The 14,691-nt window shown below is 35.2% G+C and overlaps 2 protein-coding genes and 1 long non-coding RNA gene across 3 annotated transcripts; 2 read left to right on the top strand and 1 right to left on the bottom strand.

The window, feature by feature from the left end:
* Positions 1-2,628: 2,628 nt before the first annotated feature.
* LOC116187436 lies at positions 2,629-7,173 on the top strand. Its single transcript, XM_031516131.1, has 8 exons — positions 2,629-3,087; positions 3,738-3,805; positions 4,082-4,148; positions 4,246-4,400; positions 4,507-4,577; positions 5,591-5,659; positions 6,088-6,188; positions 6,611-7,173. The coding sequence occupies exons 1-8, from the start codon at positions 2,818-2,820 to the stop codon at positions 6,911-6,913; spliced, it is 1,104 nt and encodes a 367-aa protein (XP_031371991.1). The 5' UTR covers positions 2,629-2,817; the 3' UTR covers positions 6,914-7,173.
* A 1,416-nt stretch (positions 7,174-8,589) lies between these two features.
* Positions 8,590-9,247, bottom strand: LOC116188859. The gene is made up of 3 exons (XM_031518319.1): positions 9,213-9,247; positions 9,045-9,163; positions 8,590-8,951 (listed from the first exon to the last, which is right to left on the bottom strand). Exons 1-3 carry the CDS (start codon positions 9,245-9,247, stop codon positions 8,590-8,592), a joined length of 516 nt encoding a protein of 171 aa, XP_031374179.1.
* A 100-nt stretch (positions 9,248-9,347) lies between these two features.
* LOC116187421 lies at positions 9,348-9,903 on the top strand. The gene is made up of 2 exons (XR_004152045.1): positions 9,348-9,447; positions 9,612-9,903. It is a non-coding gene; the product is annotated as an uncharacterized LOC116187421 (long non-coding RNA).
* The last annotated feature ends 4,788 nt before the right edge of the window (positions 9,904-14,691 follow it).

The following is a 14,691-nucleotide window of genomic DNA, read 5'->3' as shown; positions in this document are numbered from 1 at the left end:
TATAATTAAAAATAAAAAAGAAAAATTCCTTTGAATCAAAAGTGAAACAAAAGAATAAAATAAACAATTAACTTCGAGTTTGATAGTAAACGATCTTACTTTCTGAAAGCTTGCGTATATGGATAGCAATACCTTTCAAGAGATGATACTCACATCACCAATATTGAAAAAAATACTGAGAAAAAAGCAAAAAAAATCCCGAAGTGAAACTAAAAGAATAAAATAAATAAATAACTTCAAGTTTAGTAGTAGATGATCTTACTTTTTGAGAGCTTACGTATAAGGGTAGCATTACCTTTCGAGAGACAAAATTTACATCACCAATCTTGAAAACCAATATGAGGAAAAAAGCAAAAAGATAGAGAAAAATAAAATAAAAAAGAAAAATAATCTAGTCAACTCACTTGCATCGAGGGATAGACATTCATTTCGAACTCCCTCTAGTTGTAAACGTATTCTTTGAGAGTTGAATAAGTTCATATTTATGTGTATAATAATTCATATTTATAACTATCATATGGAATCTAGATAAAATATAATCCGATTTGTCTTCATTTTTTAGTGAACAAATCGGATTTGTTTTATGAAAAGAAAATATAATTTATATATATCGATAAAATATTATCTAATCTAATTTTCAAAAATAAATTTCTATTACAATATATAATATAAGTTTTGATTATAATTTTATAATTATAATGTTTATGCATAAGTATTGATGATATATTAAAATTAAAATACCTTACGTCTAAATATATTTATGTATATAGAAATAAAAAAATATTTATGAAATTTTAATTTATATGTATTTACAAATTTAATCTTATTTAACTCAAATTGTATATATATTTACAATTATATCATTATTTATTATACTGTATTGAAGTTTATATATTATATAAAGAGGCAATATTGGAAAGGAAAGTTAAACCAATTATTTTCTTTTCAAATTTATAATATATAAATAGATAGATTATTGGGAAGAAACGTTATAGTGTAATTTGACATATTTGAAGAACTTTTTAAAGGATGAATGCAATTATTGGAAGGGCCAATTTGGAAATACAAAGGTATGACGAAGCCTTTTTTAAGGCCTTTACAATAGTAGAGAAGAGATAGAGAAAAAAAATATTTAACATTTTTCAACTTTCAGCTGAGAATAAATAAAAATAAAATAACACCGTATAATACGAATTTTTTTTTCACGTTGCAGTATAAATTAATATAATTTCATCATGCAACATGAAAAAAATTCACCCCATAGCATTTTGTCTTTTTTTTTTCAACGTACAACATAGCTTTTTAAAGTGGTGACTTTTTTTCGGGTTAGTTTTGCAGAAATAGAAACTTAAGGGACCTAAAACAAATTAACAAAAGTAAAAATAATATAAAATTAAAAAAATCAAGGCCAAAATCGGATAAGGGTGTGGGTGAGTCCTTACTGGCCACCTACTCCCTGGTCAAGGTCGTTGGCACAGTTTGATCTGACCAACGACCGCCACTCTCAATTCAAGAGATCCCATGCAATTTGGACCCTTAAATCAGGAAGGCAGGGCTCTTGTCGCCGACCACCCACGTCCCTACCGAGTTCACCAGTGCGGATTGAACCGACTAGCGAGCTCAGTTGGGAGGTAGGAGCCAACCAGCGACCTTTATCGAGGGAAGGTGGTGCCTATGCCAACCATCCCATCTCCTGAACGAGGTCGTTGGCGCGATTTGAGTCGAAAAACTACCTCGATCGTGGGATAGGCGACTCGATAAGGCATCCCACCCACCACTTCGATCACCGCCTGTAATTTTCTCTCCTTTTTTTAATTTTATATTTTGTTTAATTTATTTTAAGTCTCTCAAATTGCAATTCCGGCAAAACAACTGAAAAAAAGTCATTGCGTTAGCATTCCATCAATTTTTTAATGGAATGATGAAGAAATGTTGTCCTGAGGTAAAAAAAAATTCATGACACGAAATTATTTTGATTTGTGCAGTAACATGAAATAAAACACGTAGGGAACATTTTTTTCCATGCAAAATTCAAACTTTACAGTGTAAAGTTCGCTTTATATAGTATTTTACAGAGTTTATTTTTAGAGATTGTAAAAGTTAATAATTATATCATTTGTTCGAATTAGAACTTTACAGCCGTGATCAGTAAAGACTTTGCATTCAAACATGTGGAATTGTTAGATTATAACAGATATTATAATCAATCCCAATGGGTGCGGCCTAGTGATTAATGTGCACCCAAGTTTGCATCGAGGTCCCGGTTCGAATCTCCTTGGGGCCATCGGAGCGCCTTAAAGTAATCACTCGTTCCATGCGCCGTCGGGAGTCCACAAAGCTCCGGAGATTAGTCGGGCGAAATCCGAACACCTCGAGTTAAAAAAATAATAATAATAAATAATAGAGATTATAATCGTGAAACCCGCAATCATTTCTATAAAAAATAAAATATATATCATATCATCACTCACATTCCCCATACTCCAATATAATTTTCCAAACACAATAATTTCACATTTCAGTTTTTAACTTGAAAAAAAAATTTATAATTAAAATTTTCCTCGAATCTTCACATTCAATCTGACATATCAAATACCCGTACCAAGCGCCCCGAAGTGTATGCCTGAATGGTGTTATTTTTCAAAAAGAAAAAATGAAAATTCAGCGTTCAGAAAATGAAACACGAAGAACAGTCAAATAAGCTCAGCTGTTTCTACTTTTGTTGGGCTCTGTCCTGTTCGATCGATCAGCTCAATGCCGTCTCTGACTCTCAACGCCGACGCCTAAGCTCTGTTTCCGATCTCCCTTCCCTCCGACATGCATCGGCCCCCGCCCGTCCCAGTGCTCCTCCTCTTGCTGTCTCTGGCCCTGGCCGGCCGGGTCAGCTCCCACGAGGAGTCCGGCGAGTGGAGCTGCGACTCCTCCGCGTCGGAGATCCGTGTGGAGGCCCCGTTCCTTCCCGGAATCATCACCCTCGATGGTCGCGCCGACGATTGGAGCGATGTTGATGGCTCCGAGTTCTCCCTCCTCCCAGCCCTCGACCCCGATGATGACAAGGAGTACGGCGGCGGGAAGATGACCGTTAAGGTAAGGATTGCGATCCTATCTGCCTTCGATTGCTTTGAACTAGACGATGTTGATGTGCGCGGTAGAGGCATCTGATTGGTTGATGCGTGTTTGTGTAGCTGAAGTGGGTGGCAGGTTGACTTTATGGAAAGCCTTTTGGGTTATGGAAAGCGCAGTTGATCGTATCTTTCTCTGTGGTGTTTCTATGGCTTTAGCTTTAGGTGGCAATTTTTGTCCATGAGTGGAGTTGCATTCCTTGCTTCAGTTCATGTGATTTGATCCATGCAATGTTTAATTGAGATTACTGTAGAAACTAAACTGGTCGGGAATTGTTATCATGCGGGTCAATGTATCTGCTCATGCCAAGCTTCGCTAGTCATAGTTGCATGGTTAGCTTGTGGTTGTAAGTCCATTGTACTCCTTTTGTTTTGACAGGCTGTCTAAATCCATGGCAATTCGGGGGCAATAAGATCTATATCGGGTTACAATTGTGACGATTGATGTAATTGTTGTTTTCCACGGCTGCAGGCTTTCGTTGTGTGCATGCTTCCTTTTTCTTTTTTCCTCCTCATTGATTCTAGATGTTATGTTATCTGTGTCAGAGATTTATTTCTGGCCTTAAATTGATGGTCATCTTCAATTTCATTTGATTTGATTTTGTGTGCGTGCAGGCTTTGCATGATGGGAAGGATGTCTTCTTCTTATTACAAGTCGATGGGGACTATGCTTACTCCAAAGGGTAATCTTAACTTCCTTGATGAAGGACCACTAATAAATTTGAGATGTGTATTCTGCAGCTTTGTCAATTGGTTGAGCATTTTAGCCTGTCATGATCTTGCTAGTAGAAGGGGCCTGTAGTGGAAACTTCGATTTTGATGCCGTCATTGTGCTTGAAATTGCTGTAGAGCAAAAAAAATCCCGTTCCCTCTTGCTGCCTTGATTAAGTTTAACAGTGAAATTCACAAATCTTTCTGTTTATCTTTGCACTTCATAGATTTTTCTTTGTGAAATGCAGTGAAAATACCAGATGCCCATCAGCCGCTCTCATGTTCCAGATTGGTGAGAGTGCGACATATCATAATGTAAGTGATTCGTGTACCTTGCGTTCGAAACTTTCCGCTCCCACTTATACTTTCCTTCTCATAATGGATTAGTTTAATGTGCATGAATAATTTATAGATGGGAGGGTGTAAAGAGGGGCGTGATAGTTGCACCAATAAGACTTGCAAAGGTCATGAGGTTGACATCATGCACTTTTCGATCGGAAATGCCATCCCGGGACGACTTTATGGTGGCAATCCAATAGACAATGGAAAGGGGAATGGAGGCGACAGGTAAAAGTAATCTTATCACATCTTAAACTATCGACAAAAATGTTATATAGTTGGATTCTATAAATCGCAAAAGAGTTGCTATTAAACTGTGAAGGTTGGTAACTAGGTTTGGCCATCTGGTGGATCTTTATGCTTGGACGCCGCATTGCAGATACATTGATGGAACTGGTCCTTCAGGTAATTCTCTGCATAAGATTATACATTTTCTCTATTCTAGTGGGAAATGAAATCTGCAAACATGGAAGAAGAGGGATTGATTCTTTATCATAAAGAAAGTTAGGAAAGGGGAAAACAAGACAAAGGCTTGCAAAGCCAATTAGATTGGTAGAAAGAATTATTCAATATTTAATACCAACCATTAATTTATGAAGATTTTAAACATAGATTATATATGGAAACTGGAGTATGAATTAATTATAAATTAAAGGTATTCTGATGCTGTCTGGAGATCACAGATTTTAACATTGCACTTTATATATAAAATGAAATCTTGTTGCAGGAAAACAATTAAATGTAACTGCACAAGCATGTAACTTTGTATTTCATCTATATTTTCTGTTCCTCAAAGTCTCCACTATCCCAGAGTTAATTTCAATTAGGGGGTGAATGCGGCTTGATGAACTGGGAAAAAGGAAGTACATAACAGGCCACCTACAACCATGGTTACCCAATCTGGCTGTTCAATTGTTAGCTAAAAAAATCTATGGATTGACTTAAGGGTGTAAATTTTGATTTTGCCGAGAGATACTGTATGAGTTCTCTTTTCTTCTGCTTCAAAATTCTGTGAAATAAATTGGTGTTTAGTTCACATTCATGCTAGTTCTATTTGAAGAGGAAGCGACATGAACACTTCAATGGGAGCTTTCTGCACCGAGAAATGGTTTGTTGAAGGTGATAAGAGTGCAGTAACTATTTGGTTGTAAAGCTTTGTGCTTCCTTGAAGGCTTATGAATTGTTCATCGCCAAATTCTGAATGAAACTTCTGCTCCTGTGCTGCAAATTCTAACTGTTATATTTTCCTTTCCACCACAAGGTTGGATTAGGCCTCAACAAATCATATAAATGGCATACAGTTACTCTTCTGTTTGCTTTCTCTCTTCATTAATCCCTCCCCACTATGAACTGTTAATAAAGGAGAAAAAATCAAGTATGCATGCTGATCTTTGATAATCATCATCTGCCATCTTCAGGAAATGACACCAGTGCGCAAAATAACTGGAAGGGGGCATGGTGGCATAGCAGCCTCTCTGTTCAGTCAGGTATTTATGTTTTTCAATTTTTCCATATTGAAAGTCTATCTATTATTTGAATTAATGAGGTGGCCAAATGCTGATAGTATTGGATCAACACGGTTCAATTAGCATGACTGTTATTGATAGAGTTGTGCAGGCACAATAAACTTGCAACTTTGATAATTTAAGCATATAAATGCCATTTGGTCCATCCTTACTGCAGACAGTGATTACTACTTTGTTTGCCCTATGCCATGAGCTGGAAAAAGTAACTGATTTGACTGGTTGACAAGCGATTAGTATTTTGATCTTTAACATGGAAGAACTTAGCCTTTTGATATTCCTTCTTGGTAATATGAAGGGGTCGATTTTTATGTAAATGTTAGCCTTATAACTTTAACCTCTGTATTGGCTTAGTCTGTAACATGGCATATTTCAAATTTTACGCCTTTCAGGTTTTGTTGAGGAAGACAGTCCATATGCTTCAAATGGTCAGAAGGGTGCATATTACTTTGAATTCTCACGGCCTTTGAGAACAATGGATCGCCTTCAACAGGTCAAAAACTCATCTCTGATTTTCAGATTTCTTTTTTTATTTTTTTCCATGTGCTGGATAGAATGTTCTGCATCACTGACGAAGATCTGTTGCCAAAAAGTTGTTTTATATATTTCCATGTTCTTGGAGAATATCTTGCTAAAGAAAAGCACTCTAATAACTTTCAATTGTTTGGACAAAGGATGAACTTAATACGGTGCTTTAAAGAAAACCATCATGTTGTTAATATATCAAGCGTTGGTTAATTGATATATCAGTTGCTTTGTAAATTCTACTCTTATTTTCTGTGCAATTTCTGTTTTATTTGAGAAACAAACAATACCATGTATGCATGCAATTTCACTTCAAAATCTTGAATTTTATCCTTTGTTTAGAAGCTTAGATATGTTGCATCATAATCAAGCACTACCCGATTTCCACAGGATGCACAGTTCACGGTTGGTGGAACAGCCAAAATGTCCGCAGCATTCTGGTACCCTGTTAATGGAAACCCATGGCATGGGTCGGGCCACTTCTCCATCAACTGCGACTGGGTCTCAATGGACATATCCTCAGGCACGTCACTCCTCACAAAGACCGCCTCGTCGGGTAGTTCGTGGGATGCTGCAAGTGCTTTCTCTCTGCTATTCTCGGTGATATCCCTGTGCCTCTCTGTTTTCATAGCCTATCGGAATTTCGGACCCAAGTCCGCTCAATATAAGCCCATGGAGATATCTCTAGGGTAGTTTGCTGTTGTCCATTTTTAGGAAGTGTACTGTTGATGAATGAGAGACTGTACTGCTTTGCATAGGGTATTAAGTACTTTAAAGTTTTGCCATTTAGGGTCCAATTCTTTAGATCAATAAAGTCTCACTTTTTTTTTTGAGGGCTTTTTCATAGTAGTGGGTGTCCTTATTTCATTCCAGTTTTGTGCTGCTTTTTGGTTTGCTTTCTGTGTCGTGTCCTTTCAGTTTATTAATAATACATGCCCTTATCTTATGGTGAATGATTGTTTGTGCCCCTTGCTCGGACTGAGTTAGGAGAGAAACCGAGAATGCTACTCTTTGTATATGCAAATACGAACTTCCTCAGTGTCTTAACTTGACACCCTAGATGTATATGTGAACTTCTGAATTGGTATCTTGGAATAAATCCGTATATATGTTGGCACTATTGGAGATGTTATGGAGAAAATGAGAATATGGCAATTTAGTCCGAGTACTGTGAAGGTGTTGTAAAAGGAAATTCTCATGAACGTGGTAGATCCGGTGTAAACGGTGTGCTTAGACTGGGGCAAGGGATTAGGTTGCTTCTGAAAAGGAAAATTTATAAAAGGTCTAAAGATAATGAAGCATTTGATTCAATGCAATGGTGCCAAGGAAGAACTCCTAAATTTGGGAAACGAGGAGATAGAGTGGATCGATCGAGTCGGCTCAAGTGGCTGAGGTGCGGTGGCAGTGTGATTCTGGACAAGGCAGCAGTACCTACTAGGGATGAGTTCGAAGACGCAGGGGGACTTTTTAGTCTAGCGGCAAGGCGTCCCTTCTTTCCCTAAGGGCATGTTTGGTTCGCCCGCCGGATTAGATCAGACAAGGATTAGGTATTCCGTACGGAATAGACAATCCGGCGTTTGGTTCGCTGGATTCCGGAATAAAAATTCCGACCGGACTTGTATATGCGGATTAGGACAGGATTAGCTAAGCCCCCCAGCATAGTCCGAATTAGCTGAGCCGGGTGCGGATTAGGACGCAAAAAGACCAAAATACCCTCGCGTTCGTCAAGTAATTACAACGCATGCCATCCTATAAAATACATTGCTTCCCCGACATTTCCTTTCAGTCGGAAATTAGAAACCCTAGCAGAGCTTAACTCGTCCATTTCGCATCCCCTCCTACGCGATTTGGGCTTCGATTCGGCCGTCTGGTAGAGGATATTCGAGGACGGGTTGATCTCCGCCGCTCCATTGCCGGTCGGAAAGTGGAAGGAGAAGCGGAAACTGGGCGGACGTCCCTCTTCAGGTAAGTCTGCTTCGTTTCGCTCTGGCCAAAAGGATTCTTCGATTTTTTGCTAGCCCAATACAGCTGCTTGTTCATGAAGTCGCGCAATCAATTTTTGATTTGATATACTGGTACCTTCATTCTGATAGTTAGTAGTGGACACCACAAATTGAAAAGCTGAGTTCATCTAGTTGCCCGGATCAACAAACAAAAGGCACAGTCAAGAGTAAGACCACGTTGAATGACTAGACTATATTTCTCTATGTACATAAAGTAAGACACTTTAATGTCATCGGTGTTTTGTGATGAGGTTTTCCTGTGTTAGCGGGATTTTCTGAACGCCATAAGTTTACAGAACTCTGTCGAGAAGAGAGCGTGATCTTATTTATCATGATTCCTCAACTGAAACACTAGTATAAGTGCATTCACAATTCTCTCCCTTCTTGTTCTTCTCTCGATACTGGTTCCAGGAAACCTTCCATGTCACCAGCAAACTTTGCCTGCATTCGTGGAATTGCAACCAAATTTGAGAGATAGAGCAAGAGAGGAAGGGAGAAAGAGAGAGCGAGGAAGAATTGGACAAATTCAAATATGTATAAAACAAAAATGGCATTGTATAGAAAGTACCTCTCTAGGTCAATAGTTCTCTTTGCAAGCATGAGAGTCAAGAAAACAGGGACCACAGCAGCACAGAGATGCTTAAGCGTGTGTCCACTGACAACGTGGTGAGTCCATTTGTAGATTGGTGTATCTGCAGCTTCTTCAATTTTGGCTATAAGATAAAATGCTGCAAAAAGTCGGATTAAGAAGACTCAGCATGGAATAAGTAGTAAGGCTCTGTGAAATTCCCAAATTCGAGCAAACAAGCAAACAAACCAACCTGCTGCCCAAAGCCAGTATGTTGAGTGCGTGTACATTGGAGGTAGCAAAATCGCCATAATTGGTATAGCAATGCAAGGAACGAACTGGATAGCATATGGGCGAAGATCATCAAAAAACCTGCATGATAGGCAGTGTGAGTCAAGCCCATGGATTGAAACGGATATACAGAAAAAGTCCTTTTTTCCTTGTAAAGATAAACATTTGGCAAGGGAGGTTTATGGTTTGGCTCCAAGGTAGATGACATGAGGATTCTGTCCGAACAGGCTCCGTCCTCTAGTTGACGTGCAAGATGTTGCTCAAGAAAAATCCCTGAAGGTAGATACATATTGTAGCGGCTATCAAGACCCGAAATTGGCGGAAAAGCTTCGTAGACTATATCCTGACTTCACTTACCCGAAGAAGTAAGCTCTTTCATCTATTTATTTATTTTTTTTCCTTTGCTTGATAATACAAACTAATTTATCTAGCCTACAGGTGTTCTATGTTGATGTCCTTGGTAGTGAATTCGCAATTTTTTGGCTAAGAATTCTGTGTTCTGAGAGCCTGGTTTTTGGTCTTTCCACAGTTACAGTGAGACTCAACATGACAACAAGCTGAACTCCGAGAAGCTGCAGAAGCTGGGATGGACTTATTGGCCACTGGAAGAAACTCTCATAGACTCCGTTGAAAGCTACCGAGAGGCTGGGCTGCTTAAGTAGTTATGGCTTGTGATGAAACTCGGAAAATTCGTTTGCTGTTATTTTCGATAATTTGGATTGTACAGGAAAGTTGTTGTCCTTCATTTCTATTGATAATGAAATTTCTTCCCAGATGTACTTATATTTGGCAATTTGACTACAATTTCTGTTTCTTTGTCATGGGTTCTTTGTCATTTGTGTTTCCAGAAGTGAATTGAAAAATAGTCGGGGCGAATCGATTAGGCTCCAGAACAAATGAAAACATCCCGAGCAAAATTATGCTATTTGTTTATTCAGCATGCCCAACTACCTTCTGAACGAGCTATTGGCAAATCCAGTGTTTGCGGAAGTTCGATTCCTCTTATCTATTCATGGTTCTTCGTAACCTATGTTTCAAGAGCTGGACGTTAAACAGCCTAGATGAATAATCATAAAGATCATTGTGTTTGGTAATGAAATTAAGTTGGATTTAATTTGATTTAGTGTTGATTTGAGGACATGAAGACAAAAGTAGTTAAAAAAATATGTGAGAGAATTTGAAGAAGAAAATTTTAAAAAAATGATTGTGTCGTTAAAATTGAGAAAAAATGTTAAATAATTAAGAGAATTTAGTATTAAAAAATGTATTATCATAATAAATAAGAAAAAAGTCTGAGAAAGAATTTAAAGAAAAAGATTTTAAAAAAAGTAACGATTTTATTATTGAATTGAGATAAAAATAAAGTAAAATTAAGTTAAGTTAAATTTGTCACATTGCGTTTGGTAATGAAGTTAAGTTTGATTTAATTTGATTTAGTTTGATTTGAAGAGATAAAATACAAAAGTAATTGGGGAAAAAAGTAATGATTGTGTTATTAAATTGAGGAAAAATGTTGAATAATTGTGAAATTTTAGTATTAAAAAATTTTCTGTAATAATAGATAAGAAAAAATATGAGAGAGAATATGAAGAAAAAGATAAAAAAATAATAATTATATTATTGAATTGACTGAAAAAGTAAAATAATTAATTATTATAAAAATAGATAAATATATTTATTACATTATTAAAATAATTAATTTTATTAATAAACACAATTTTTAGTAATTTAATTAAAATTTTAATTTTTTGAATTACCTTTCTTTATATTTTTTAAAATTTTTATTTTTTATTAATTAAAAATTGTCATTAAAGTTATCTATTTATCTTATAAAACTCATTATATTTATATGAAGGGTATTTCTGTCTTTTTATCATATTCATGTTCTTTCTATTCCTTATTCAACCCAACCAAACATCAGAATTATAATTCTATTCCCTGTCTATTCCCTCCAACCAAACACAAAAATTTCATCAGAATTTCCATTCTATTCCCTGTCTATTCTAATCCCAGTCTATTATATTCCCTGTCTATTCTAATTCTACGAACCAAACGTGCCCTAAAAGTTTTGCTCTTTTTCCTTTTTCTTTTTTTTTTGGATTTTTTGGTTTTTGAAATTATTTTCTAAATTCTAAAACTAATAAATTAATTTTTGGTAAAAAAAGGGGTCGGGGGTGCCCGTTACTTCTCTTTAAGAAGATTTGAGTGTCACTTTAGCACTAGATCCAAAGGTAAGGGGATGAACTGTATTTCTGCTTTATCTTTTATTTGGTGCATCTTTTCCAGATTTTATATGTCATATTATTTTACATCTCATTATTTGTCAAAATTTATGCATGATGCACTTTTTATGATCTCACATGCGATGTTTCTTGAGCTCCGATCTCAATGGGTGAGCCCCAAAATTTTTTTTGTCGTCATTAGGACAGTGAATGCGTTGGAAAGGAAAAAATAATAAAAAATAATAATAATAACGTGGGTGAGGTCTCCAAAGCTGCCATCTGAAAAGAAAAAAAGGGGACCACTCTGCACGTCGTATCACAATGTGATAAAAGAATCCATTAAAAGAATCCTATGCCGGATTAAAGGTATTCTAGGCCGGAGCATTAGATTGTTTGATTTTAAGATAATATTTTAAAATTATAATTTTAATTTAATTCTATTCATTATAAAATAAAATAATTTATACAAAGTCAAAGAGTGGATTTCATTTATATCACTTTTTTTCATAATAAAATAACATAACTCATACAAAGTCAAAGGGTGGGTTCCATTTATTCCACTCAAAATCAAAATCAAAATCTGATTTTAAAATCCTACTATGAAACCAAACACAACCTAAATCTAAGCTTCAGTTGTTATGTATTGAATAGAAGCAAAAGCCTCAGTAACAATTGGACATTAGTAAAAAGTCATAGCAAATCCCATAGCTACTTGTACTAAAAAACAAGTAAGCATAATTCCTCCTAGACAATAAAATATATTGACATGTAGAGGAACATATTTACTAGTTATATCATCTGCGATCTCCTTAATCTCGAGACGTCGAATCAATCATAGACTTTATTGAGATGGGTAAACCAATAGTAATCTCATACGGTAATTTTGGAACATGCGATGCTAAGTCATGCTACGCTAAGATCAGATCAGATTGACATGGAATGAAAATAATTTCAAAAGAATTTCACTGAATATGAACCATGGTTCTTGTGCATAAGAGACATACTCGTGATTTTCTTGTAGGTTTTGCATGTCAATGGAAGCAGAATGGTGAGATTAGTAAGAAGCAAAAAGCACAGGAGACTCGGTGATGCAAACCGTCGATCGTGAACCTCTAGCATACCTCGATTTAAAAGGGATATACTGGATTTATATGTAGAGAATTATGAATATCTATTATCTAACTTGGGATTTTCGATATACTTAGTTGATCCATAGAACTCAACACTTGAAGTAAATTGATTTTGTGCAGTTGATGGTGGTTTGATACTGTTGATAATGAGAGACTGTACTGCTTTGCGTTAGTTTTAGTACTTCAAAGTTTTGCCATTCAGAGTCCAAATCTTTAGATCAATCAAGTTCACTTTTTCTTTTTCTTTTTTTGAGTGCTTTTTCATATTTAGTGGGTGTCCTTATTGAATTCCACTTTTGTGCTGCATTATGGCTTTCTTTTTCATAAGAAAATTCTCATGAACGCGATAGATCCGGTGTAAACGGTATGCTCAGACTGGGGAAGGGATTAGGCTGTGTCTGAACAGGAAAATTTATAAAAAGTCTAAATAAAATGAAGTTTTAAAAAATTGAATTCAAAAGGCACCAAAAAAACTGAAATCCCTAAACAATTTTCCATCTGAACGATACATTGTGAATAATTCTGGCACAATTACTATATGTATATACACAATTAAGCTGGTGTTATAATTTATAAGACTTTTATCGTTAAATTGGTTACTAGCAAGTCATTTTCCTAGATTCAAATTTTGGCTGCATTGCATAATTAAAAACTAAGCATATTTTCGCAGAAGTCGCTCTTAACAGTGCGTCGCAAATTCGAGCAAGCCGAGTACTCATTATATACGTGCATGGTGTGTATTTTTATATTAATGCTAATCTTGGAGTCCGTGCGTTGCACGAGATAGAATTTAATAATTGTTTTGGAAGAATTTTATAATATAGTGTTTTAAACATTTATGTATATTAATATATATCATTATCATTTTTATTTCCTTTAATATTATTATTTATGAGATTAAATAATTACTTTGATCATAATCTAATAATTCTTATTAAACAATGACAAACTTAAATTAGCATGTTAGTTTATAAGTTATAAAATGGGAAAATTTTTTAAAAACTCACGGAAGAAATTCCTTTAAAAAGTTTTCACAATTAAAATTGAAGAGACATCATAATCGGTAATAATATCTTATTAATACACTTAGCAAAATAATAGACATATTTTGGTCGGATTGACTATATGTGTATATAAAATATATGCAGTAATGAATTAATAATGTTAGTATATTTAATTTGAAATTTGCATTAAAAATTCAGCTTTTGAAAAAATTATTTTTATAATTTGTTCTGGATAAATTAATACCACCCCCCAAGGATAAAATTAATTTCAACTTTCCCCTATTCTTTTCAATTAATACTCGAAGTATATAACCACTATATCTATATATGTATACCATGATGATTAGACTTCCAAACAGAACCATCAAACATAATTAAACAAAAAGAGACATGATTATTAGAGCATAACCATCTCTCCTTTCGATTGTCTTCCTCAACTATCATACGGTGAGCAGCTAAAATTATTATATATATATATATATGCAATTGGAGTTGAAAAGATAAATAATAATGAACTTCAATTATTAATGTTGAGTCAAGAATAAAGGAATTTAATTCTGAATTTGCATATGGAAAATTATAAACTAATCAATATATAAATATGACAGAATTAATATATATATATAGTTTCATCCAAAAGAAATTAATATATATATATGTATATGTATATGTAGCCAGCATGGAAGTCAATGAGATGCAAATTGATTAAATGGTAATTTTGAAACATGCAATGCTAAGTCATGCTAGGCTAAGATTAGATCAGATTAACATGGAACGGAAAAAATTTCAAAAGAATTTCACCGAATATGAACCATGGTTCTCGTGCATAAGAGACGTACCTATGATTTTCTTGTCGGTTTTGCATATCGATGGAAGCATAATGGTGAAATTAGTAAGAAGCAAAAAGCACAGGAGACTCGGCGACACAAACCTCCAATCACGAACCTCCAGCACATCTTGATTTAAAAGGAATAAACTGGATTTATATGTAGAGAATTATGAATATCTATTACCTAATTTGGGATTTCCGATATACTTAGTCGATCCATAGAATTCTGCACTTGAAGTAAATTGATTTTGTGCAATTGATGACGGTTTGAAACTGTTGATAATGAGAGACTGCACTGCTTTGCGTAGGTTTTGGGGCGTCAAAGTTTTGCCATTCAGAGTCCAATTCTTTAGATCAATAAAGTGTCACCTTTTCTTTTTTTGAGTTGCTTTTTCATAAGTAGTGGGTGTCCTTATTGAATTCC

The sequence above is a fragment of the Punica granatum genome, chromosome 8 (assembly GCF_007655135.1).
Source record: "Punica granatum isolate Tunisia-2019 chromosome 8, ASM765513v2, whole genome shotgun sequence".
Taxonomy (NCBI): domain Eukaryota; kingdom Viridiplantae; phylum Streptophyta; class Magnoliopsida; order Myrtales; family Lythraceae; genus Punica; species Punica granatum.
Note: the sequence above shows the minus strand (reverse complement) of the source record. Positions and strands in the feature narration are given on the sequence as shown.